The sequence below is a fragment of the Drosophila suzukii genome, chromosome 3 (assembly GCF_043229965.1).
Source record: "Drosophila suzukii chromosome 3, CBGP_Dsuzu_IsoJpt1.0, whole genome shotgun sequence".
Lineage (NCBI taxonomy): Eukaryota > Metazoa > Arthropoda > Insecta > Diptera > Drosophilidae > Drosophila > Drosophila suzukii.
This window is the reverse complement of record NC_092082.1, coordinates 51,119,838-51,144,967: the sequence shown is the minus strand read 5'-3', so window position 1 is coordinate 51,144,967 and position 25,130 is coordinate 51,119,838. Positions and strand designations below refer to the sequence as shown.

Sequence of the window (25,130 nt, the reverse complement as noted above, 5' to 3'; positions counted from 1 at the left end):
GCCTGTCTTGAAGATTAAGCCTGTCGTTTTTGTGAACTCGGCCTATACGTGATTAGTCGCCCTGAAGTCTCCGCTGAAGTCTTGTGTTCCGATAAAGCATTGTGATGTTCCGTTGTACCTGTGTACGATGGATGGATGGAGTATTCTGCCCTTGCTGACGTCGAATACGATCTGGCGATTGCGTGAGCTGCCGTGTCCCGTGGTCGGAAAACCAAGTAAGCCTACGTGTATCATTTTGATGATTTTACTTTGTAAGTTGCTGATTGCAATTTTATACATGGAGTTTAAAAATAATTTGATGCAGTCTTCCGCTGAAAGTTGTGTTTAATGCATTCCTTGATCAGTATTCCGGTTTCAACGTGGGCTTTAACATCTGTGAGGAGTTGAATAACTCCCCGCAAATTGAGCAGCAGCAGCAGCAGATGGCCGGCCGCTTACCAGATACGCGGCGAATTCGCTTAGTAACGGTACGGCGAGGATGGAGAACGAGAGAGTTTGGAGTCCAAGGATGGAGAATGAAAGAATGGTGACTTGGCGGGCAGGGCAAGAGTGCCGTGTGCAAAAGCGGATAACGGAACTCCACCGGACTTTGGACTCTCCCGTGAACTTTGGACCGGGAGAGGAAGTGCCACATCTCGGCAGTGGAGCGGCACACAGGCGTGCCACAGGCATCACGGGAATCAGCGGGACGGCAGCAGTGGGCGGAGCATCGATTGGAAGCGGTACGTGAAGGACAAGTGGGTTAACCAGAAGGCACGGACTTTGGACCCGGTCTGGAGAGATCCAGCGGGCCGTGCGCAAAAGGGAAATAACGGTTCCCGGAGGCCCTATATACGGCCGCAGAGCGCTGGCAGCTGGATCAGTCGATCACGAGGAGTCAAACCGTCAAGATCAATCAGATATCAAAGTGAACAGTTAATCAACCAGATAGTCTACAAGGGAGCAACAGCAAGTCGAGTCGTCGGAAAAGCAGCCTACGAGGAGCAAGATTGCTACGTCGGGACTGGGATACCAGGAATCTCCGAATTGAGACGAAGGTAGCTAAGGTCCAGAGGGCATCACACGGCTAGGACAAGGCGGTCGGTTTAACCTTATCAATAAATTCCTGGCGATACGCCTGGAGGACAACGAGTATAACAAGCCAGAAGGGAGAGCGGCCGATCGGTACGTCCTCGAGTGGAGTTGTTCAGGAGAACCCTACGTTTCGACTTGCGAGGTCCCAAAGCGGCGTGTCCGAATCCTAAGTACAACAAGCCAGAAAGGAGAGCGGTCGATCTGTACGGTCTCGAGTGGAGTTGTCCAGGAGAGGCCTACGGTTTCGACTTGCGAGGTCAAAGAGCGGCGTACGCCCGAACCCCGAGCACCAAAAGCCACGCTACGTCCATCCGCGCAGCCAGCACCGCCAGGAGCAGTGCGCAAGATAGCGTCAGCAGCAAGCCAGCCACCACATCACGACAGCCACACAACGCAGAGCGAGCCACACGGAAACGTCCCGGACAACTCCCAGAAGGGTGAGGCTAGGCTGGAACGTTCGTTTACAGTAGGCGTAGAAGCGAAGTAAAGCGCGAGTCAGCTTCCTGGCGTTCCGCCTTGACTGTCCGCGCGGGCTAAGCAGAAACCCCAGTGGGACCATCCGGGACAGAGCAAGGGATAGGCGGCGGTGTGTCGAAAGGAGTGATCCTGGAGAGCGCAGCTTCTGTTCACCCTAGTCTGAGAGCGGTGACGCTTCCCTAAGCCCGTACGGCTGATCCTCCTCGCGAGTCCGAGTCGTTACCAGCAGTCACCAAGTCAACGCGTCAGGGGCGAGCAGCGAGCGAGCATCTTCAGGGAGCTGCGACGATCTTCAGGGAGCTACAGGACTGGAGCACCGAGTCATCAAGGCGAGAGGTCGTCAAGACAACCAGGACTGTCGGAAGTACCGAAGGTCACGAGTAACGAGTCACGGCCAACCAAGCTACCAAGACATTTGTAATAATATACCCGCAATAAACCCACTACGAACCTGGGAATTCTGTGCTTTCTCACTGAGCTACTGGGCGGTCACGTTTATATAAATTTGGTGGGACGAACACACATTCTACTGAGCTAGCCGCACGAATCTCTTAGCGAGCAGACCACAAAAATCAGTTTGTTACATCTGGGGCCCAACGTGATTGTCCCAGCAGTGAAAACAACTTAAACAGAATGGGAAAGAAGTTGATCTACCGGCTTGAAAAGGAGGACTTCGCCAATGTCGCACAGAGGCTTAATGTCACTCTGGACGGCAGATTAGAGGACATGAGAAAGGCATTATCCAAGTATTACTCAGAAACGGATAATGACCTACAACTCGTCGACATCTGGGCTGAGTTGGAGGCTACATACCACGACAAAGCCGGCCCGAGCATCACGTTAACGAATGCCGAAGGGGACAACTTAGTGGCAAGCCTAAGCGCCGACAACCTACAAAAGGAGTCAAACAGGGGAGAATCAAGACAAGACAGGAAAATAACAGCGCTGATCTCGAGACCCAGTCTGTCAGACTATGCAAGGATCGCTAAACAGGTCCGCGAATGGTCGTTCAGGTTCGACGGGGCGGAAAACCCGTTCGAGTTCCTGGACCAGGTGGAATGGTCCGCCAACACATACGGCTTGGAGTTAGAGGTGATTCCCCTAGCGATGCCTGAATTGCTTAAGGTAAGGGCTCTGAAGTGGTTTATCGCCAACAACAAGCAATGGAAAACCTGGGCGGAGTTCATAAATAGTTTCCACACATACTTTCTGCCGAGAGATTTCTTCACCAGGCTGGCGGATCAGGTCAGGCAACGGAAGCAGGGCTTCAGCGAGTCGTTCAAAGACTACATGATCGACATGCAGACGATGGTGAGGCCACTTAATTATTCTGCGAAAGGTACCCTAAGGATCATCAAGGAAAACTGCACCCTGTCTTCCTAAGGGCGTACAAAGTGTCGGACCTGGACACGCTGATGATATTAGCAGATGAGTATGAAGAACTCGAAATGGAGCGGGAAGCGTTCGCACAAGAAAACAAATTCTCGAAGACCAAGTCGGCATCACCAACGCAGGTAACATGCAGAGGATGCGAAGAGACAGGAACCCAGGAGACACGGGGAAACGACCAATGGTCGCCAACTAACCGAGTCACACGGCAGCAGGCAACAGGAGCACCACGCGGAGGCCAATGGACACCACCACAACAGCAACAGATGCAGCCAGCAACCACTGTTTGGAGGCAAGCCAAGTACAACACAAAGGCCTCGTGATACGACACACATCACAGACCCCCACGAGGCCTGCCGAAAGTGCGGTGGTCATGGACACCGGGTGCGGGGGTGTCGGCACCAACGCTTGTTGTTCTGCTGGGTGTGCGGGAGAGTAGGCGTCAGGAACGTCGAACGCTGTCAGCAGAAGGGAAATGCCCAGCGATCTCAGCCGCAGAGAGGCGAGCAGGGGTCGCAAGATGCTACCTCTCCAAACTAACGGGAAAGCTGATCGAGGAGGAGCAGCAGTTGTCCGCAGCGGTGACGATTGGTGGGGGCACGCACAAGGCCACAGTCGACACCGGGGCAACAGCAAGCTTTATAAGCAAAGAGCTGGCGGACGACCTGGCTCCCCTCGGAAAGATTACGAGGATACGACGGCAAGTTAGGTTGGCAGACGGAAGATGTAGCGGAATCGATGAGCAGCTGGAGGTGGAAATCGCGTTCGGAAACAAGCGACTGAGCATGAGCCTGCTGATACTACCAGGGGTAGTGGATTCATTAGTGTTTGGATGGAACTTTCTAACACAAGTCGGTACCGAGATTAAGTGCGCTGGACACGAAGTGATAATACCGGCCAGGAATCAACACAGGGACGTACAACGAGCAAGTGAAGATGACGACACGACGAAATTTCTGGAAGCAGAGCTATCGAGTTTCAGCAGCATGAAGGGAACATCGAACATGGCAGAGCATCAGATCACAATGAAAGACGACAAACCAAAACCAGCGATACTACCCCAAGAATCCGAAAGTTCAAGGGGAGATCAATGCGAAGGTGGACGAGCTTTTCCAGATGGGATACATAGAACATTCAACAGCTCTCCCATCGTGATGGTTAAAAAAAAGACGGGCAAATGGAGACTGTGCGTCGACTTTAGGCAAATCAACGTCAAGTCTATAAAGGATGCCTACCCGATGCCCCGAATAAATTATATTCTCGACCAACTGAGGGAAGCACCGTACATCAGAAGCTTGGACCTAAAGGATGGGTACTGGCAAATCCCACTGAAAGCAGACAGCAGGCAGTACAGCCGAGGAAAAGCTTATTCCAGTGGAGAATAATGCCTTCCATTCCACTCGGACTTCATTCGGCGTCTGCGACCTTTCAACGGGTGCTGGACCGGGTGATTAGTCCCGAAATGTCGCCGCACGCATTTGGTTACCAGGATGACATCATAGTGATTGGGCGCTCGCTGGAAGAACACAAGGCTAACCTGAAGGAAGTGTTCCGACGGCTAAAGGAGGCAAATCTGAGGTTAAACCCGGAGAAGTGCCAATTTTTCAAGAAAGAGCTATTGTATCTCGGTCATCAAGTGATTAGAGAAGGAATAGGCACGGATCCGGAAAAGGTAGAAGCCATCGCCGAACTAGAACCACCATCAACAGTAAGAGAGCTCCGACAGTACCTGGGCGTAGCATCATGGTACCGCCGGTTTGTACCTGACTTCGCAAAAATAGTCAAGCCTCTCAACGATTTGCTACGCAAGGGCGATAAGTGGGTGTGAACACAGAAACATCAGACGGCGTTCGAAGAGGTGAAGGCAAGACTCGTCGCAGACCCCTTACTGGCGTGCCCGGATTTCGACAAACCATTCATCTTGCAGACTGACGCGAGCGACTACGGCATCGGAGCAATATTGACCCAGGAAACTGAAGGAGGCGAAAAGGTAATCTCTTACTCAAGCTGAACGCTCAACGGCGCTGAGAAGAATTACTCAACGACCGACAAGGAATGCTTGGCAATCGTCTGGGCGATCCGAAAGCTCAAGCCGTATCTGGAAGGTTACCACTTTAAAGTAGTAACCGACCACATGGCGCTGAAGTGGCTCAACAGCATAGAGAGCCCTTCAGGGAGGATCGCCAGATGGGCCCTGGAGTTGCAGCAGTACGACTTCGAAATAGCGTACAGGAAGGGACCACTCAACGCGGTGGCAGAAGCTTTGTCAAGGCAGCCACTGCCGGAAACACTTCGAGGGATCAAGGAGACGTCGGCGGCGGAAGCTTCTGCAGCAATCAGCTGGATTCTGGAAATGCGCGAAAAGATAAGGACCCAGCCGCAAAAGTATCCGGACTACGTGATGGAGGGTAACACCCTGTACAGGAATATACCTCATAGAGCGGGCAGCAAAGATGTCGCAACATGGAAGATGTGCGTTCCGAAAGCTCTACGGGAAACGGTGGCCATGTAGGAAGCCGAAACACAATAGCACGTCTGGCAGCCCGGTATTACTGGCCAGGAATGCACAGAGACGCCCGAGCCCGAGGTTGAGAGACATGCATGAGATTCAAGCCAAATCAGATGCAAATGGCTGGGAAAATGCTGATGCATGTGCCAGAGGAACCAATGGGTATGTGTGGACTTCGTCGGACCCCTGCCGCGTTCGAAGCACGGCAACCAAATGCTGCTGGTATTGACAGACTGGTTCTCCAAGTGGACTGAGTTGGTGCCGCTGCGAAGCGCGACGGCCGAATCCCTAAAGAAAGCTTTCAGAGAACGCATAATCGCGAGGTATGGGGTCCCGAAAGTACTCATATCGGACAACGGAGTACAGTTTGCCAGCAAAATTTTCAAGAGTTTCCTGGCCGAAATGAGAGCAACAGTTCACAGCTCCATACACCCCACAGGAGACGGTAAAGACAATGATAGCGCAGTTCGCAGGGCAGAACCAAAGAAAATGGGACGAAAAATGGCCGGAAATCATGCTGGCAGTAAACACGAGCGTTTCAGAATCCACAGGTTACACACCGTCGTTCATTACCCAAGACAGTGAACCAAGACTATTGAGCGCCCTATACGGCAGAGAAACCGTAGGGACCGGACGACCGACTGAGACCCAGGAGGAGAAGGCAAACAAACTCTGAGAAATCTTCGAGATTGTAAGGCGGAATCTGGAGAAAGCATCCCAGGATCAGGCTAGGCATTATAACCTAAGGAGGAGGCAATGGACGCTAAAGGTGGGTGACGTCGTGTGGGCCAAGGAACACCATTTATCAAAAGCGGCCGAGGGCTTCGCAGCAAAATTGGCCCCAAGATACGACGGACCTTACCAAGTCAAGGGTTTTGCGTCACCAGTAACACAAATTAGCACAAAGAAAGAGCGGAACATCCACGTAAGCGAGCTGAAACAGAAAGGGGGAAAGGGAAGGGGAAAGACGGCACAGAGCAGAGAGCTGTACCGTAGGTGAAGGAGGCCCGCATCCTGGGCGGCAGGCGCAGCGTGCGCGTATGGAGAGAGGGGCGCGCGTTCCGAGTCCGGTTGGGGCTCGCGGGCACGAGAGTGTTTGAGGAGCAGCCGAATAAAGTTTAAAATATAAAAGAAAACTAAACGAGGTTTGAAACCGGCATAGGACGGGAAACGCGGCTGAAATTCACATTGGGTTAAAACAGGAAGCAGCCAAACGAATACCAAAATGCTCAACTGCTGCGAAGCAAATGCGAAGTCCTCTCCGCACCCGCTCTCGAGTGTTGCCAGCGTGGAGCCAGGCTCAGCCAGCTGAAGATGATTGAAAGGCGAGAGAGAGAGATGAGAGGCGAGGGAGGTCGTATGGAGAGAGAAAGGATGAAATAGCTTTCTATTTGAGTGAAGAAATGCGAAAACTTACCTAGAAAGTTGCAAAATCACCATGAGCCAGGGAAGGGGGCGCCTCGATAGGCGATCGATTGGCACTGGACGATACTGCGATCGATGGGCACACGAAAATGGAAATGTCGGCAAAGGTGAAAATATCGCAACGAGCAGGTGGCAACGCCGCAGCGTCGGTATCGATAGTCGCAGAAACATCGATCACGCATGGATGGTGTGACCAGGCGGAGGAACCGTGGAATGGAGTGGGACCTAGCAATTAGTAGCGAGCTGGGGATTGATAGCCCATGAGTATCGATGTCCCAGTGGAAACATGGAAAATATCGGCGCGGGAGATTTCAAGTTGCGACGAGGAGGATGACCAGCGCTGTAGAAACTCAATAGAGTTAAGAGCGTCGAGGGAGCATCGAGGGAGCAACGAGGGAGCGCCGCGGGAATCGGAGGGAGCATACCAAGGAATCGAAGGCTAGGATATGCAAGGAAACGCCAGAGAGTAGGAACAACTTTTAAATGTTTCCCGAAGTAAGGGGGGAATGAGAGGAGTTGAATAATTCCCCAAAAATATAAGCAGCAGCAGCAGCAGATGGCCGGCCGCTTACCAGATACGCGGCGAATTCGCGTAGTAACGGCACGGCGAGGAAAGGATGGAGAACGAGAGAGTTTGGAGACCAAGGATGGAGCTTGAGAGAATGGAGACTTGGCGGGCAGGGCAAGAGTGCCGTGTGCAAAAGCGGATAACGGAACTCCACCGGACTTTGGACTCTGCCGTGAACTTTGGACCGGGAGAAGAAGTGCCACATCTCGGCAGTGGAGCGGCACGCAGGCGTGCCACAAGCATCACGGGAATCAGCGGGACGGCAGCAGTGGGCGGAGCATTGATTGGAAGCGGTACGTGAAGGACAAGTGGGTTAACCAGAAGGCACGGACTTTGGACCCGGTTTGGAGAGATCCAGCGGGCCGTGCGCAAAAGGGAAATAACGGTTCCCGGAGGCCCTATATAAGGCCGCAGAGCGCTGGCAGCTGGATCAGTCGATCAAGAGGAGTCAAACCATGAAGATCAATCAGATATCAAAGTAAACAGTTGATCAACCAGATAGTCTACAAGGGAGCAACAGCAAGCCGAGTTGTCGATAAAGGAGCGCCGTGGGAGCCTACGAGGAGCAATATTGCTACGTCGAGACGTTCGGGATTGGGATACCAGGAATCTCCGAACTGAGACGCAGGTAGCTGAGGTGCAGAGGGCATCACACGGCTAGGTCAAGGCGGTCGGTTTAACCCTATCAACAAAATCCTGGCGTTATGCCTGGAGGATAACGAGTATAACAAGCCAGATATTTCCCATAAAAGGACATAAAGCATCTAGTGTTATTTCAGAACAAGAAAATTGGAACGCATTACTAATCAGATTTTTCAAGTACGCTTGAAAATAAAGATTCGTTAATGGCAAACATGGTTTACATGATTTTTGCAACCCTGTGGTAGTTTTTATACCCGTTACTCGTAGAGTAAAAGGGTATACTAGATTCGTCGTAAAGTATGTAACTGGCAGAAGGAAGCGTTTCCGACCCCATAAAGTATATATATATTCTTGATCATGATCACTAGCCAAGTCGATCTAGCCATGTCCTCCTGTCCGTTTGTCCGTATGAACGCTGAGATCTCGGAAACTATACAAGCTACAATATTGGGATTAGGAATGCAGATTCCTGAGATTCCTGCGCAGCGCAAGTTTGTTTCAGCAGAGTGCCACGCCCACTCTAACGCCCACACACCGCACAAAAGTGTGGCTCCTACAGTTTTGATGCTAGAATAAAAATTTTGAAATGCATTGTTCTCGTCAATACCTATCGATTGACCCAAAACGCCCACAAACCGCCAACAAACCTCAAAAAATCGTAAATATGAACGTGGATATCTCGGAAACTATTAAGGATAGAGAATTGGGATCTCAGATTTAGATTCCGTAGTCTTGCACGCAGCGCATGTTTGTTACGCGAATATGCCACGCCCACTCTAACGCCCACAAACCACCCAAACCTGTGGCGCCCACAATTTTCATGGTAGTTTAAAGATTTAACTGAAATGTATTGGTCTCGTCAATACCTATCGATTGATCTAAAAAAATTTGCCACGCCCACTCTAACGCCCTTAACGCCTTAATCTGTCTACCGCCGGTAGGTGGCGCATTTTAACCTCGCTTTGCTGTTTGACTATCTCCATTTCCCTTTGTTTCCTTTAGCTGAGTAACGGGTATCTGATAGTCGAAGTACTCGACTATAGCGTTCTTCCTTGTTAATTTTAGATATGCTCCCCTTTTGTAAAGTAGAGTGATAAAAGATTCCTTCCAAGCTGCAGGACTTAATGTTAAAATGCGTAAAACTGTTTGGTGTTATCATGAAACATTGTACAACGTTTTGGGTTTTCATTATAACATTCGGAATTATAAGAACGAATAGTCAATTTGCAGCCTGGTCCCCTTAAATTCCTTAAAAACCCCAGGGGCTTCGTTGAAGAAAACGAGGGCGCAATTTAATCAAAAGCTTAATATGGTATACTATAGAACCGTTCATCAATATTTAAGTGATCAGCAATTGAATTCGTGAAAGAACAGTTCAATTCAGCTAAATAACTATTAGTTTCGGCGAACTTAGTTCTTCGAAAACAACGACAAGATGCTGGTTAGATTTTGGGATCCGGCAGTAATGGAACTGATAATTCTAATCTGAAGTAGGTAGGCGTCTTCAGGACTGGAGAGAGGGTTAATTTGAGATACCGAAGCAAAAATTAGGTCTAAGACTTTAACAGAGCAGTTCAAGACTAAAATCAATTTCCCTAATGAAATGTAAATTAGACCGTAAATTAACTTGTGAAGTGTGGTGGGAGCAAGAAGGCATCCAAGAAACGGAAGAAAAGTTAAAGTCGCCCATAACAATAAGATGGTCAATAAATGAATACACTGAATTTGAGCTAAGTGCTGGAGGTATAGGCTATTATCGAAACGAGGGGAAATAAAAGAGCATGATGTATAAGCCACGATTTAATAAAAGCGGGGTTGACGTACAGCTTACTAAGTTTGCCCAATAAACTACGAACGTTCTGTTAGTGCTTTCAGTTTTTTGGAACGTTTGTTGAAGGAATATGAAGCCCGAGGATTCATTTTGTTAACATACTCATGAACAATTAACAGTGTACTTTATCTTAGAGACGATAAAAACGGTTGGAGAAACATTTAATATGATTCTCAGTTAGGTCTTGACATCGTCCTCTGAAGTACCAAAATATAGGCGGGAGACAAAAATTAATTTTTTTTGTGCAACGCCAGATAAAGGCTTAGGTTATAGTGGTGCAACTCCAGACGGTACCGAGCAGTTGGCACATTCAAACTTGGCAACATAGTTAGATGTAGCAGCATGAAGGTTGCAGAGACTAAACCCTTCCATCGTTTAGTTCCAGTGAGGTCTATAGTTGAGTGCCAATATTTCACATCGAGCCCGTCAGATCAGGGAGATGGCTTTGTAAGATCCCCACCACTAGGCTGTGCTGTGCTTCTTGCCATGACTCCGGTCGTTCTATGTCGATATCTTAGGTAGCCTAGAATCCGGCATACACCGTACGTTATCAACGCCACTCATAACTCCGCAGCTCTACTTCCTTTCTCTAGAAGTAGGGCTCGTAGTACACTGTCTCAACTAGCAGCTAACCTACGTTAGCTCAACCTCAGCGCAGTTCCCGCATCGCCTGTGGTTCGACACCGCAGTAACCATCGTTATTGACATAATGTGACATAATGTGTATCACTTTATGTCAATTTCATTCATAAGTTACTAGACAGCCAAAATGAGCAACAAGTACAGATCCAACAGCTTATAAAGAATTATAAAGAATTCTTATTCTGACGTCCAATGCGCCCACAATCACCACATCCCTACAGCGACATCTGGAGGTCCAACGGGAATTATTGAGACAGGCCCGTGATGATCTCGATAATACGACTGGGGAAGAGGCAGCCGCCAAAGAAGAAGGTTGTCAATGTCGAACACTATATGAATTGAATTGCTTTGAGAAAACGATGGTCTTATGATCCCAAATCTACCTCAGTATTCCCGAGTTTGATGGCGAATATCTAGCTTGGCCCCGGTTTCACGACTTATTTGTGGAATTAGTGCATAATAAACCATATTCATCCAGCCAGAAGCTGCATATTCTACAAGGCTCACTTCGTGGTGACGCAAGGAATATTTTGACAGACACCGTCTTCTCACAAGGCGGATACGACGACACCTGACAACGACAAAAGCCAGGTACCAAAACGGCAATATATTAGTCTTTGCTGCAATAGGAGAAATCGTAGATTATACGCCACAAGTCTGCACAACAGCTTCGAGCACTACATGATACAGTGCGAAAGACTTTGAGTACGCTTTAAAACCTCGATATCAGCACCAAATTCTGGGATTCAATCCTGTGGTTTATTATCAGAAGAAAACAAGACCAGCAGGCTCCAGCTGCACTGGAAAATTCAGCGGATGCACCAACGAAAATTCCAACGTTATGGAATGAACTGACGTTTATTGAGCGGCGCGCTTGCATGCTGCAGACGATAAGCGCACAACCTACAACAACGCTCCGCCATCAGTCAGTTCACAACAAAGAGAGCTGTAAGAGTTGTCACCAAGGACCACATAATCTTTGAGCGTGTAGCCGTTTTCAGGAAATTGACCCCAAACCACGGCGCCAAGCTATTATTCAAGTAGGAGCATGCACAAATTGTTTGTCTACAGCTCATAAGGTTTAAAACTTTGGATCACCGGCAACTTGTCGAGTCTGCCACCAACGGCATCATTCACTGTTACACCAAGGACAACCCTAGAGGATATGTTCTGCTCGCAACCGCCAAGGTATCATTACACGGGCCAACCGGTGAACTGCAAACATGTCGCGCTGTAATAGATTCTGGATCCCAGGTGAATCTTATCTCAAGGAGGATCGCAGATCTGCTATCTCTTAAGGAAATGTCGTCACCGATTAATATACCTGGAATCGGAGGAAAAATGACAACAGCATTTAGATCAATATTAAAGCTTTCATCATGTACATCAGGTTTTAAAACACTAGTAGAGGTATTTATTGTACCCGCCGTCATCACCGATTGCAAACGATCTAAATAAAACAACCTGGACCCATTGATTTAAACTTATGCTCTGATGTATATTCTCGTTTAAAGACGGTGAACTTCTTAGACTGGGACCTAATAAACCTCTGGCGCAAGGCACAACGCTTGGTTAAATAAAGAAACCCCATCTGATTCGGAAATTAACCCTATTTTGGAAGAAGACGTAGACGATCTTGCAGGACCGAACTCTGCTTATAAGCCAAAGAAAGATGAAAATCCGGTGAATACTAACCAATTTGATATAGAAGCTTAGTCGAAGGCCTCCGCAGCCAGTGCTCGGAAATATAGTATTAAGTTTAACATTGTATGATAAGCTTAATTTGTTAAATAAATAAATAATATAGAAGCTAGCAAACGGCAGAATGAGATTTCTCTCGATGAAGAATGGATTCATGTAACGAACTTAGCATTAAGGGATCAAAAAGTAATAGAGCCTGAAGATATACGTAGCCAATGAAATTCTGGAGACCCTGACTCGTCCAAACGAGAATTAGTCGCTACATATATAATGGTTCCTTGCATCTGGCTGAATTACATATTGCAAGAGAAAAACCATTAACAAAGAACCGACTTTTCATCAACTCAACAACTACAAGAATTCTGACTTTTATACAGTATTTATAAAATTAATCAAGAAATATATAAGCTTTGTTGCAGAAGGTCCACGTCCCACCGACGTGCCATTTGATCAATTTCTGGCTACGCGGATTTTTGACGTGTGTCAAAAGTCGATCTGGCAATCTGGTTCTTTTACGATCCGAACATCAAAGTTACCAGAAGCATAGATTACGGCATCCTGTTCCTCCGTGTACAGTTTCAGATACGCGCAGTTCTGGAAAGTTCAGATATACCCGTGTGTTAGTGAAAACCATAGAGGTGCAAATGCAAGATCGATCCTAATCGTCTTGTTTAGATTCCAGCAAACAACCCGACAGCACCTGACCGAGGTCTCGGCAGACTGTTCGATTGCAGCTTGCGACCCAAAACTCGGCCACCACCGGAGTCCACGTGGCGGATCCCTAATCTGCGCTGCTTAGCTTCCACACAGCCACCACGAGTCTTATCCAGCTGAGGGTTTTCGTCCAAAATAAGTATAGTCATGCCTAAAAGTTTTTTTTTTATATTTCAACAATCACGGCCACAGGAAACCCCGCACCTCCTGCCGCCTACTTGTTGCTGTTATTTATTTAAAGCTTTTTAATTTTTAAGTAACTTTAGCCCTTTTTCTTATTCTTTGCTTTCTCATTCGTTAAATTATAGTATACACATATTTCAAGAAATCAAGGTTAATTTTACATTTATCCACACATACCACGTTATTCTAGCACTACAGTCAACAGGTCTTCGAGGGATTAGGCGTGAGTAAACTCATTGTCCTTGATCTTTATATTGGTTTTATCCAGGCAAATTTAAGATAAAATATCAGCCTGACCTAGACTATAACTTACTTGCTGACGGGCCCAACTGAAATAAAGTAAATTTAAATATAATGGGCACCTGAGGCAAGCCGGATTAAATAATACAGGGTAAACGGGGCCATCATTAAATAGTCCTTAAAAGTAGGGTGGTTCAAGCCGAAGAACAATACCATCTCAGTTCTTCAATGAAAGGGTTTGTCACATCGATATCTTCTCCTATGTTCATCCGGGTTTCCCAAACCTCCCAACTAGATGTACAAATTTTATTGTGTGACGGTGATGCTATTTAGGAAGCAACCGTCCCCCTTGTCTCTTCCCTAGGCAGAGTATGCTTCGGAATGGTACCCACTTCACCGTGTTCGTCGCATCCTTTTATATATATCCGCAGAATTAAAAATCAGCAGTGATGGTCCGATCATAACGAGTAATACACATATCGAATGGTATCGCAAAAAGTAAAGGATTAAAATTGCAGTTGGTTTGGGATAAAGAGCGTTGAAAAAAAGGTGAAATTTATTATCATTCATTTTTATTTCCTTGCAGAAGGAAAGGGCACGCTATAGTCAAATCTCTCGATAATTAAGTAACCGTTACTAGTATTTTACATTTTACATCGATACAAATTTAATTTGGAATCTATCGTTCAAAATATGGTTTATATTTTCCGATAAATTTCTGCCATCCGCTTGTTTTCTTAAAGCATTTCACGATATGTACACCTGACTTACAGACGCTCAAAACTAACATTCTACTGTCGGCAAAAAGTAAATTAAATTGGTTTTTAAAGTTAAAAATATTTTTTTTTATTCTTCTATATCAATTTTGTCCTCTTTAAAGTAATCCCCTACGGATAAAATACACTTATGCCAAAAAATTTTCCAATCCTCGAAACATGCCAAATAGTACCTTTCTGGAATATCATCAGCAACTTCATCGATTCAGCTTTTATCTCCATTATTTATTCAAAGTGCACCACACCACGAAAATCGATAAAAGCAAATTCACCATTCTCGCCTACAGTAGCTTTTTCTTCTTGTCGATCTGTGTGGAAAAGTCTACCGAGCAGAAACAACTCGAGATTCAGCATAAAATCGAAAGACAAGAAGGAAGTTAACTTCGGCACGCCGAAACATCTGTACCCTTGCAGGTCGTTTCCCCAGGAGCATTGAATGTACAGAGCTTTCAGATTTTTAGAAAACTATAAACTAGTTACAACAATTTTAAGATAATGTTCCATTTCAACTTACTACAGTGTATGTCTTAAAAAGCAAAATATAACGGTCTATGTATTATTTTGACATTAACTATCCGATCGTTCCTATGGCAGCTATATGAGGAAGACATCCGATTTGATTTACGTTTTATTCGAAATTCTGAAATATTAAAAGAATTATGTTCCCAAGAGTAGAAGTTAATATGTCAAAAAACACCTAGTTGTCCGATTCTTCTCGTTCGTACCTATATATTACCTGCAATAAAAATAAGACTTTTGAAAAGGTATCATCCCAATAGCTTTAAAACGGAGAGAGGTGTTTGCGTAGAAACGCACAGACGGTCATGGCTGGATCGACTCGTCTAGTGATGCAAGAACATATCAATTTTATGGGGTCGTAAACGACCCCTTTACTGCGTTGCAAACTTTTGACTGAAATCAGAATACCCTCTGCAAGGTTATAATGCGAAATTAAGCAGTTGAAACTATCGAAGATATTAAAATCACTCCACCAAAGATACAAAATAAAATAAATTTTCGTGATCCGGGGGTTTAACACTAACAGAATTATCTATCAACGGCTGGGATTCATTTCATTGACTTTTTTTTTTACTAGTGTTATAACTGTATGTATTTATAACTTTATAAATGGTAAAATGTTTTGAAAGCTCTTCAGAACTTTCTGTTACTTTCTTATCTATTTTTTGCCGGCGATTAAACCCAGGTTCCATAAAAATTATCATACACGTCTTAACTTATAAAAAGTTTCATTCACTTACAAAGCTTTGTTATAAATAATAAATACAGCAAGAAAAGTTTCAATTTGTTTTAAATTATAAACTGACTTTATATTTTTTTATTTTTAGGTATGATGTCGAGCGATCGTAAAGTTGGTGTTGCAGATATGATAACCATGTCGGAAATAGATGAAATTGGGATAAACCAAAACCTATATATTCGATACATTAGTGATATTATATATGTATCCTTTTCAAACCCACATTTTTGTCATGATTATGAAACATATATTTTAAGTATTTATTTCTGGTCTTAGTTTTTATAGTCGTTACTCGTAGAGTAAAAGGGTATACTAGATTCGTCAGAAAGTATGTAGCAGGCAGAAGGAAGCGTTTCCGACCCCATAAATTGTATATATTCTTGATCAGGATCACTAGCCGAGTCGATCTAGCCATGTCCGTCTGTCCGTCTGACCGTCTGTCCGTCTGTCCGTATGAACGCTGAGATCTCGAAAAATATAGGAGATGCAATACTGTTATTAGGCATGCAGATTCCTGAGATTCCTGCGCTGCGCAAGTTTGTTTCAGCAATGTGCCACGCCCACAAACCGCCCAAAACTGTGGCTCCTACAGTTTTGATGCTAGAATAAAAATATTAAGTGAAATGTATTGTTCTCACCAATACATATCGATTGACTCAAAAAAAATTTGGCCACGCCCACAATAACGCCCACAAACCGCCCACAAACTTCAAAAAATCGTAAGTATGAACGCGGATATCTCGGAAACTATCAAAGATAGAGAAATGGGATATCAGATTTAAATTCTGTAACTTTGTACGCAGCGCACTTTAAAGCCCACAAACCGCCCAAATCGGTGGTGCGGTAAATGTCTTAGTCTTGTCAATACCTATCGATTAATCAAAAAAAAAAATTGCGACGCCCACTCTAACGCCCACAAACAGACCAAACCTGTGGCGCCCACAATTTTCATGCTAGATAAAAAATGTTAGCTAAAATGTATTGGTCTCGTCAATACCTATCGACTGATTCAAAAAAAAGTTTGCCATGCTCACTCTAACGCGCATAACGCTTAAATCTGTCTACCGCACACATAAACATGTATTGAGATCTCGGGTAGGTGGCGCCTTTCAATCTCGCTCGCAATCTATAGCGTTCTTCTTTGTTGTTAATGTGATTTCTGCAGTATTTCTTCCAGTTCTGTCGCAACTACTTCTTAGCGTACAGTGCAGGCACTGCTCTATAGGTAATTTAAATTATTACTTACGTAACTCTTAGAGTAAAAGAGCCCTTCAGTTCTGCAGTAGGGACGCGGTGACATGGCTCAAGGCAAAAAGCTTTTTTTGTGCCTAAAACGCTGTGCCGCTGTTGACGTCAGCAGAGCAGTCGGCGCAGCGTAGAAGACTGCCCACGAAAACGATCGTGCAACAAAGAGAGGCAGATATTCGGATATTTCCCTCTCTTTCTTGTCTTATAATCTGCTGCACTCCGCGCTCGCAGAGACAAATTTCGGCTGGTCCGTTATTTTTTTTTTGCGTCTCTCCGTTATGTTCGGCTAGCGACTAATATTTCGGCGGAAAAATTTTCGTGGAGAAGCGACATGTGAATGCCCTAATATTTTAGGAGCATTATTGTGTATCGAAAAAAACAACTAATATTGTTTTATAAAAGTAAACTATTTGATTATAGTAAAATTTAGTAAATTGAATTTACTTATAATGTTATATTTACTTATTATACATTCTTATTACAATATAATTTTATAGTTAAGTTATAGAAATTTAGTCCGTTAAAATTGATTTAAGTATTTAAAACATTTAAGTATTAACATTTAAGAAAAAATCGTATTGTATTTTTTACTCAAGAAGTAAAAACTATATAGTCGGATATATTTCACTTTAGAAAGGGTATAGGTGCAGTGGCACGCGCCAACAGCGAAGAGAAAACAAAAGAAATCTAGTAAAGGGGTGAGAAGACTTGGTGCATTCTGTTTGAGTGATTGAAAGGGAAGCATCCATTTTAATGGTGCGCAGCAGAGGTACTTTAATCGTTTAGTTAATATAATAAAGTCAGGTAAGTGCTACATTAAGTTTAAGATGTTGTGCATTGATCTTAGTTTAAAGTACGTAAATTTTGAAGGTATTCAATGGGTTCCGTTAGCCGAAAGTGGATGACGAAATGTTTTGTGCCAATAAAAATTCTGCAACAAGCTATAAAAGGTAATTATACAATTAAACAAATAAAACGCATTTTTTAAACATATGTTTTTTCAGGAGCGTTGGCCAAGGATTCAGAGGACCCGGACAAAGGTTTAAGAACGGCGATGTCTAACGTTAAAAATAAGCTTACGAAGCAAAAAAACAGAAACAATAATTGTACAATTTTTGAAAATCTAAATAGTACCATATAATTAAAATGAATTAAAATAAAATGAATTAAATTCTATATTTTTTTAATTGAAAACTCAAGGAAAAATTCTGTTTTTCACAAGTGATTCACTTGGGACGTGTCCCTTGCAAGTGATTTCACAAGTGAAAACTCAAGGAAAAATTCTGATTTTCCCAAGTGTTTCACTTGGGACGTGTCCCTTGCAAGTGATTTCACAAGTGAAAACTCAAGGAAAAATTCTGATTTTCCCAAGTGATTCACTTGGGACGAGTCACCGGCACGTGACAGGCCATACGAAAAATGAGTATAAGGAACAAGTGAAATCCCGTAGGACTTCGAAAAATTTTCATTTGAATTTTCACTTGTGAAAATGCGGACATCCCATACAATTTTCTATATGGAGCGTCACTTGTTCTTCACTTGTGCAAGAGGACATGTCCCACGGGATTCACAAGGTGATTCACAAGTGAAACTTTTTTTTTGGAACTGAAGGGAGTATATTGAATTCATTAAAAAATATCTAGTACGTTGATGCACTATGATCAGTACAAACAAGTGGCCCTTACGGCACCAAGCAATGCTTGTTACGCGGGGCCCTATTCATTTTTAAGTTTACAAACGAAATCCAAAACAAATAAGAATACAACGTAGCAATAGAAAACTAAAATACCTGCAGAACAAATAAACAGATAAGAAAAATAATATTACTTAGTTACTAAGAAGCATAATATTATTGAATTTAAGATAGTAAAAATTAGGTGAAATAGTCAAAGCATGATGCAATAAGAGCTTCAAAGAGCTAGTAAAATATAGTTTTTAGTTAATCTATTTGTCCCATTAAAGTGCATGCGACAGAGTAACTCAGCACTATCCACCTAGCATAGTTCTACAACTTGCTAGAGTAGGATGGTAGTATAAGGTTTGTGTCCAACTTAAGTCCCAGTAAGACAAATATTAAAAACCAAGTTTAAAATGCATCAAGATCAGATTGTAATGCTACGCTCTGCGCGGGCTTATTATATTGCTGGCACAACTTATCAAAACACGTGATACACGTACATAAGTTGTTAGGACTTGTGGAAGATCATTTATGAGTACTGTAAAAAGGAGCGAACCAAATTGACTATCTTGTAGTACTCCTAAAATAAGTCGAATTACGGATGAGAAAGAGTTTTTAACGAGACAGGAAGCAACCTTCGGGAAGTCGGAGTTTCTATACCCATGCGGGCAGTTTTAAAGGGGTTTTCCGATTTTTAGAACACTAAAATAAAATGACAGAAATGTTAAGAAAACATTCCATTTCAATTTACTTCCGTTTATTGTTATCGAAAACGAATATAATTCTTTCAAGTATTTTGACATAAGTTTTCAGATCTTTCCTATGCCGATGCTATAATTTCTTTTCTTTTATTTCCCATTAATTATATCGTTCCTATTAGGGTTGTCAAATTTTTGAAAAATTTGTCGATGATATTTGGTTTTTGATAACATATCATAATGATATTTGAAAATATCAATTTAAAATATCGATATATCGATAATATTTTAATTTTTAGTATACATGACAGGCTGTTCATTTAAAATTTACAGCGCACAGTACCTTTAATATGTTGCTTTAACAAACAAGATATGAAGAAATTCAAGAAATTGAAATATTTTTTGAAATCAATATCTCAATTTTTATTAAATAGAAGAATGCTAAAGTGAAAGCTTAGGATTATGTTTTGATACAAAAATCACGAATTGGGCCAGGTTTTTCTATATTTTCCGGTCTCCAAGAAAAGGATTTACCAAAATTTCGTTTTGAAAATAAACAAATTGTATTTTCGTTTTTTACTTGAATTTATAGGGGTTCAAAAAACCCGGAAACACCATTTTTCGACTCTCAAGGTCTTATTTAATTATTTTACAACACAATGTGCACTTTGATGAGTTTATTCGGCGTTTTGTCGGCGTCGGCTAAGGCTTTAAAGTGACCAACCATAAGAAAGGACCAAATCTCATTTACAAATAATATCGATATTTGGGCAGAAAAAAATATCTCTATGATAATATATCATTGATATATCGATATTTTGATATATTTTCGACATCCGTAATTGCGGTATATCAGACCACATTGCAGAGAGAAAAAAAGGTTCAAAGAGATAAGAGAGTTATAAAGCATGAACGTAATTTATTTTTTTCCAAATAATAAAGTTTAACAGTGTTTGGAAGAAAAGAAAAAGTCAGAGATAAAACAATAACAAGAAACAGAGCACAGAGACTAAAGTATCAAACTAATTTAGTAAGATTAAACACAAAATAATCACAATACACCCGCGAAGCGACGGTCCTGACATCACCGAAATTATAAGAGCAAGTTGGGTTTAGGTATGTAAGTTCTAGAGATGTCTCCGCAGCGTAAGTTTGCTTTAAATATTGGCCATGCCTACTTGGTCGGGTCGCTTTGTAAGGGGCCCCAAAAAGTGATAAGTCGTAGGAGGGAAATGTAATCAATGGACAATTCTTAGTAATTTTGCCAAAGTAACTATGTCTTGAAAATCATGTTTGACCCTGCGCATGTTTTTCCTAAGTCTCCTAGTTCAAAGGACAATTTACTAAAAAACCGAAAAATTTTAAACAATTATACTACTTGACAGTGTTTTTGGCGCAGGTCTATGGGCATTGAATTTGGTTAATATAAACGTATTTGCATAAATGTATGCATACTCAGTTTTTGATCCAAACATGAAGTCCTGGTTTGAAAAAAATTACATTTAATGTTTTGAATAAAGATAGCTTCGAAAGTTTGTACTCAATTATATTGTTAAGCATGCCAATAAATTAATTAGGTGCCCTTCTACAGATTTGCATTTAAGGTTTCATTATCTCTTAAGTCGATCACAACTTATGGACATTTAAGAAATCTGTTTACCTATACTCAAAAAGAAATTGTATGTGGTGGCTTTTAAAAATACAAGGAAAATTATGGGCCCCAAAAAATTTTACTTAAATTAGAAAAGCCTTTTTCCGAATTTGTAGGATACTAACCACCATTGTACGTCGAAGGATGAATTTTATATATTTTTATACCCATTACTTGTAGAGTAAAAGGGTATACTAGATTCATCGGAAAGTATGTAACAGTTAAAAATGGATGAGTCAATATATATGTTTGTAAATTTAAATGTTGACGTAGTGTGCGTACCTGAATTGTTGTTTCAGTCAGAAATAAATGACTTACTAATTTGGTGTGAAGGTTTTACTGTTTTTCGTGCGAATCGCTCAAACTTACACACAACTTAAAATGTACAATTGTAAAGCGAAATAAGTCTTATAAGAAATGAAAGAGACTTTAGATAGATTATTTGTGTTCAATTTCCACAGCGTTAAAGCTTTGTTAAGTTGGACAAAAAATTTTAATTAAAAAATGTAAACTATCCATCTTGTCCAAGGATAGATGAAGGATTATTCAGAAAGTTGAGCCAATGTGCACTTGATATTGTGGACTTCAAACAAGACTAATACATTTCAGTTAAAATTTTTTATCTATCATAAAAATTGTGGGCACCAAAGATTTGTGCGGTTTGTGGGCGTTAAAGTGGGCGTGGCATCTTCGAGTAACAAACTTTCACTGCGTACACGGCTACGGAATCTAAATCTGAAATCCCACTTCTCTATCTTCTATAGTTTCTGAGATATCCGCGTTCATATTTAGCTTATTTGTAAACCAGCTTACACTCTAAATGCGGTTTTTTTTTATGGGGGCTCATTTTTCCCTGGAGAGTCATCTTCTACACAAATGTTTTTTCCTAAAAGTAAAAAACACAAAGTTAATACAGTAAATATGTGCTGTCCTTGACAAACATACATACATATTAATTAATATATATATATTAATTCGTGGAAGTGTTTAAAAAAACGCGTACAACACATTACACAAGCTTACATCGATTTTTTACAGATTTTTAAACTATTATACCCAAGTTCAGTATTCGAGAGCAGCGGCCGTTAACCGTTATTTTAAATTTTCAGTGTTGGGAACGTAAGAATTTGGTGCACGTAGTTATGCATAACGTCAGTTTCCTTGCTATTTCCTTGCTTAAAATCAATGAAAATAGTTTCCTCGTAACAGCAATCGCTTACTTTTTAGCTTGCCCAGCACTAATAAACGTGTACTGCTAACTTGTGTAGCCCAGAATCTGCAAACGCTGTGGTTCCTGGCGATGAAGGGCGATGAAGGGTCGGCTCCGCATTCAGGAATGTAGGTGACGCAGTTGACTGGGAACAGCGTAGCGTAAAACAGATCTTCTGAGCAACCCGTGAGAACGGCGAGCAGCGCAACTCAGATGACGTATCGGGCTTACGGAATTCACTTTGAGCGATTGACCTTGTTCATTCGACCGCTGAAGAGAGTGGACGTGTCTTGTGCGAGCTCCGCGAAAAGTGCAAGAAAGTTGATAAATTAATGCAAACAAAACACAAAAACTAAACAGGTTAATTTCAAATAAGCGAAAAGACGCTAAAACCCAAAGAAATTTAGGTTTCAACCCACAAAATCGGTGTAATGTCTTAAACTAGCACATAATTATTTTATCTTATAATAATAAATAAGTGCCACGCTAATAAAGCTCAATGAGCTACGAACAGAATAAAGAGCGACTCAGCTCCGCGAGCCGAAGAGACGGTTACTTTTCGTATGTCTCAACGCGTGATAGCGAAGTGCAAAAAACGACCCTACTGTCGGTCGATAGCCAAAGAGCACGATCTTGCTCACCTTGCTTACTTACGGCTACCCCTACTCCGACGGCGTGGAGTCAACAATGCAAAACCCCCCCACCATCAGTTTCGACCCCTGGCGCACCAACAACATGCAACGGTAAAACTTCTGCATCCGCACTAAATTTGTCAGCAGCAACTACGGCTACCGCAAAAAAACCAACGACAACCACAGCTACGACTATTATTTCGGAATCGACTGCAACCGCAGCTCTAAATACAACGGCAACAAAAACAACGACAACAAATCAAAACCAAAACAAAATTCAGCAAGCGGGTCCGGCCATACAGACCGAACTAGATCGGTACATCCATATCAAGCGTAAGCTTAGCCCGCAGAACACCGCGGTAGGTAACAAGTCAAAAATAAACCGTGTCCAAGTAGAAGATATATTACCCGGGAGATCCGACAGCAATCGATTTGCGCTTCTAGCAGAAAATGAATCAGGACGGGCTCAGGAGACCCAACCGAAACCTAAGCCCCCACCAACTTACATTAGGGAGAAAATCTCGAACGCCCTGGTCAACAAAATTGTTGCGCTGACCGGAGACGGAAACTTTCATGTTGTTCCGGTCACAAAAGGGGATATCCATGAATCCAAGCTTCAGACCAAATCTGAAGAACATTTCCGAGCAGTATCCAAATACCTGGAGGAAGCTAAGAAAAGCTACTACACGTACCAACTAAAAAGCAGCAAGGGCCTGCAAGTGGTAATAAAAGGAATCGAGCCCGACGTAACCGCCAAGGAAGTTATCGATGCTCTTAAGGAAAAGGGGTTTTCTGCAAAGAACGTCAGTAACATTATAAACAGGAACAAGAAGCCGCAACCACTCTTCAGGGTCGAGCTGGAGCCAGACAGCAGAGTCTTGAAGAAAAATGAAGTGCACCCCATTTATAACCTGCAATACTTATTGCACCGAAGAATTAACGTGGAAGAGCCACATAAAAGGAACGGCCCAGTGCAATGCACAAATTGTCAGGAGTATGGACACACCAGGGCATACTGTTCGCTGCGAACAGTCTGTGTAGCTTGTGGAGACTTCCACAATTCGGCTAACTGCCCTGCCAACAAAGAAGACCCCAAAAAGAAAAAATGCGTTAACTGCCAAGGTAACCACACGGCAAACTACAGGGGCTGTCCGGTCTACAAGGAGATGAAGGACCGCATGCGAAAAGTGATAGCAACGCGTCATCAGAAAACCCAAAATGCGTACACTTACTCGCGTACGACGCCGGAAGTATTTTTCGGCACGGCTACAAGATCCTCCTTTGGTCAACTAAATACCCAGACAGGATTCTCATACGCCGATGCCCTTCGATCGGGGACGGAAAACCCACTCCAGTCTAATCTAGGAAACGCTCAGCAGATCTAAGAACAGTCGCAAAGCACTCTGGAAACTATGATGGTCACCATGCAACAAAGTATGATGGAACTCATGTCATTCATGAAAACGACCATGCAAACACTGGTTCAAAACCAGAACATGGTGTTACAGCTACTTGCAGCTAAGCAGTCCAAATAATCAGATGGCAAACCTACGAATAACAATGTGGAACGCCAATGGCGTTTCACGGCACAACCTTGAAGTAACACAGTTCCTGAATGAAAATCATATCGACATTATGCTACTGGTAGAGACGCACCTCACAAACAAATACAACTTCCAAATAAGAGGCTACACTTTCTACCGCACAGACCATCCAGATGGTAAAGCCCACGGCGGAACCGGCATCCTAATCAGGGAACGCATCAAGCACCACTTTCACCAAAGGTTTTCAACTAATTACCTGCAAGCCACGTCTATCAAAGTGCAGTCAGGCAACGGAAACCTCACCATAGCCGCTGTCTACTGCCCGCCTCGCTTTACAATTTCTGAAGGACAATTCATGGACTTCTACAACTTGCTTGGAGACCGCTTTATAGCTGCAGGGGACTATAATGCCAAACACACGCACTGGGGATCACGCCTTGTGACTCCCAAAGGAAGGCAATTATACAATGCAATCATAAAACCGAACAACAAATTAGACTATGTTTCCCCTGGCAGCCCCACATACTGGCCAACAGACCCCAGGAAAGTTCCAGACCTAATAGACTTTGCGGTGACAAAAAACATTCCCCGCAATATAATAAGCGCCAAAGCGCTTTCGGACCTGTCGTCGGACCATTCGCCAGTGCTAATAACTCTTCTTCAAAGCACAAGAACCACAGATCACCCCCTCAGGCTGACGTCGCACAGAACCAACTGGTTAAAATATAAAAAGTATGTAAGCTCACACATCAAATTAACACCTCACTTCAACATCGAAGCGGACATCGACTGCTCTACCGATGCTCTTGAAGAAGTATTCGTGGAGGCAGCCACTATCTCAACACCACAAGGCAGGGACGCGCAAACCAACCACTTCAAAACTAATCTGCAAATTGAACGGTTAGTCCTAGAAAAGAGGCGCCTGCGACGTGCCTGGCAAGCCAACAGATCGCCGTCATCAAAACAACGTCTTAAGGAAGCCACTCGCTCACTAAATCGAGCTCTAAAGCAAGAAACAGAAAATGCACAGCTGCAGTACA

General features: G+C 43.3%; 2 protein-coding genes across 16 annotated transcripts in view; both read left to right on the top strand.

The window, feature by feature from the left end:
• Myo81F (Myosin 81F) overlaps window positions 1–25,130 on the top strand; it is a 2,624,640-nt gene that overhangs the window by 94,646 nt on the left and 2,504,864 nt on the right. For 14 of the 15 annotated variants that reach the window (XM_070995759.1, XM_070995757.1, XM_070995758.1 and 11 more), the window contains one exon: window positions 15,518–15,633. In XM_070995759.1, coding sequence (XP_070851860.1) covers window positions 15,520–15,633 — 114 coding nt within the window. In that variant the 5' untranslated portion in view covers window positions 15,518–15,519. Of the gene's footprint in view, window positions 1–15,517; window positions 15,634–25,130 lie in introns of those variants that run through there. The other variant, XM_070995765.1, reaches the window with a different exon arrangement.
• The window catches only part of LOC139352814 (uncharacterized), a 284,041-nt gene that overhangs the window by 77,068 nt on the left and 181,843 nt on the right, over window positions 1–25,130 (top strand). The gene's annotated exons all lie outside the window — the stretch shown is intronic.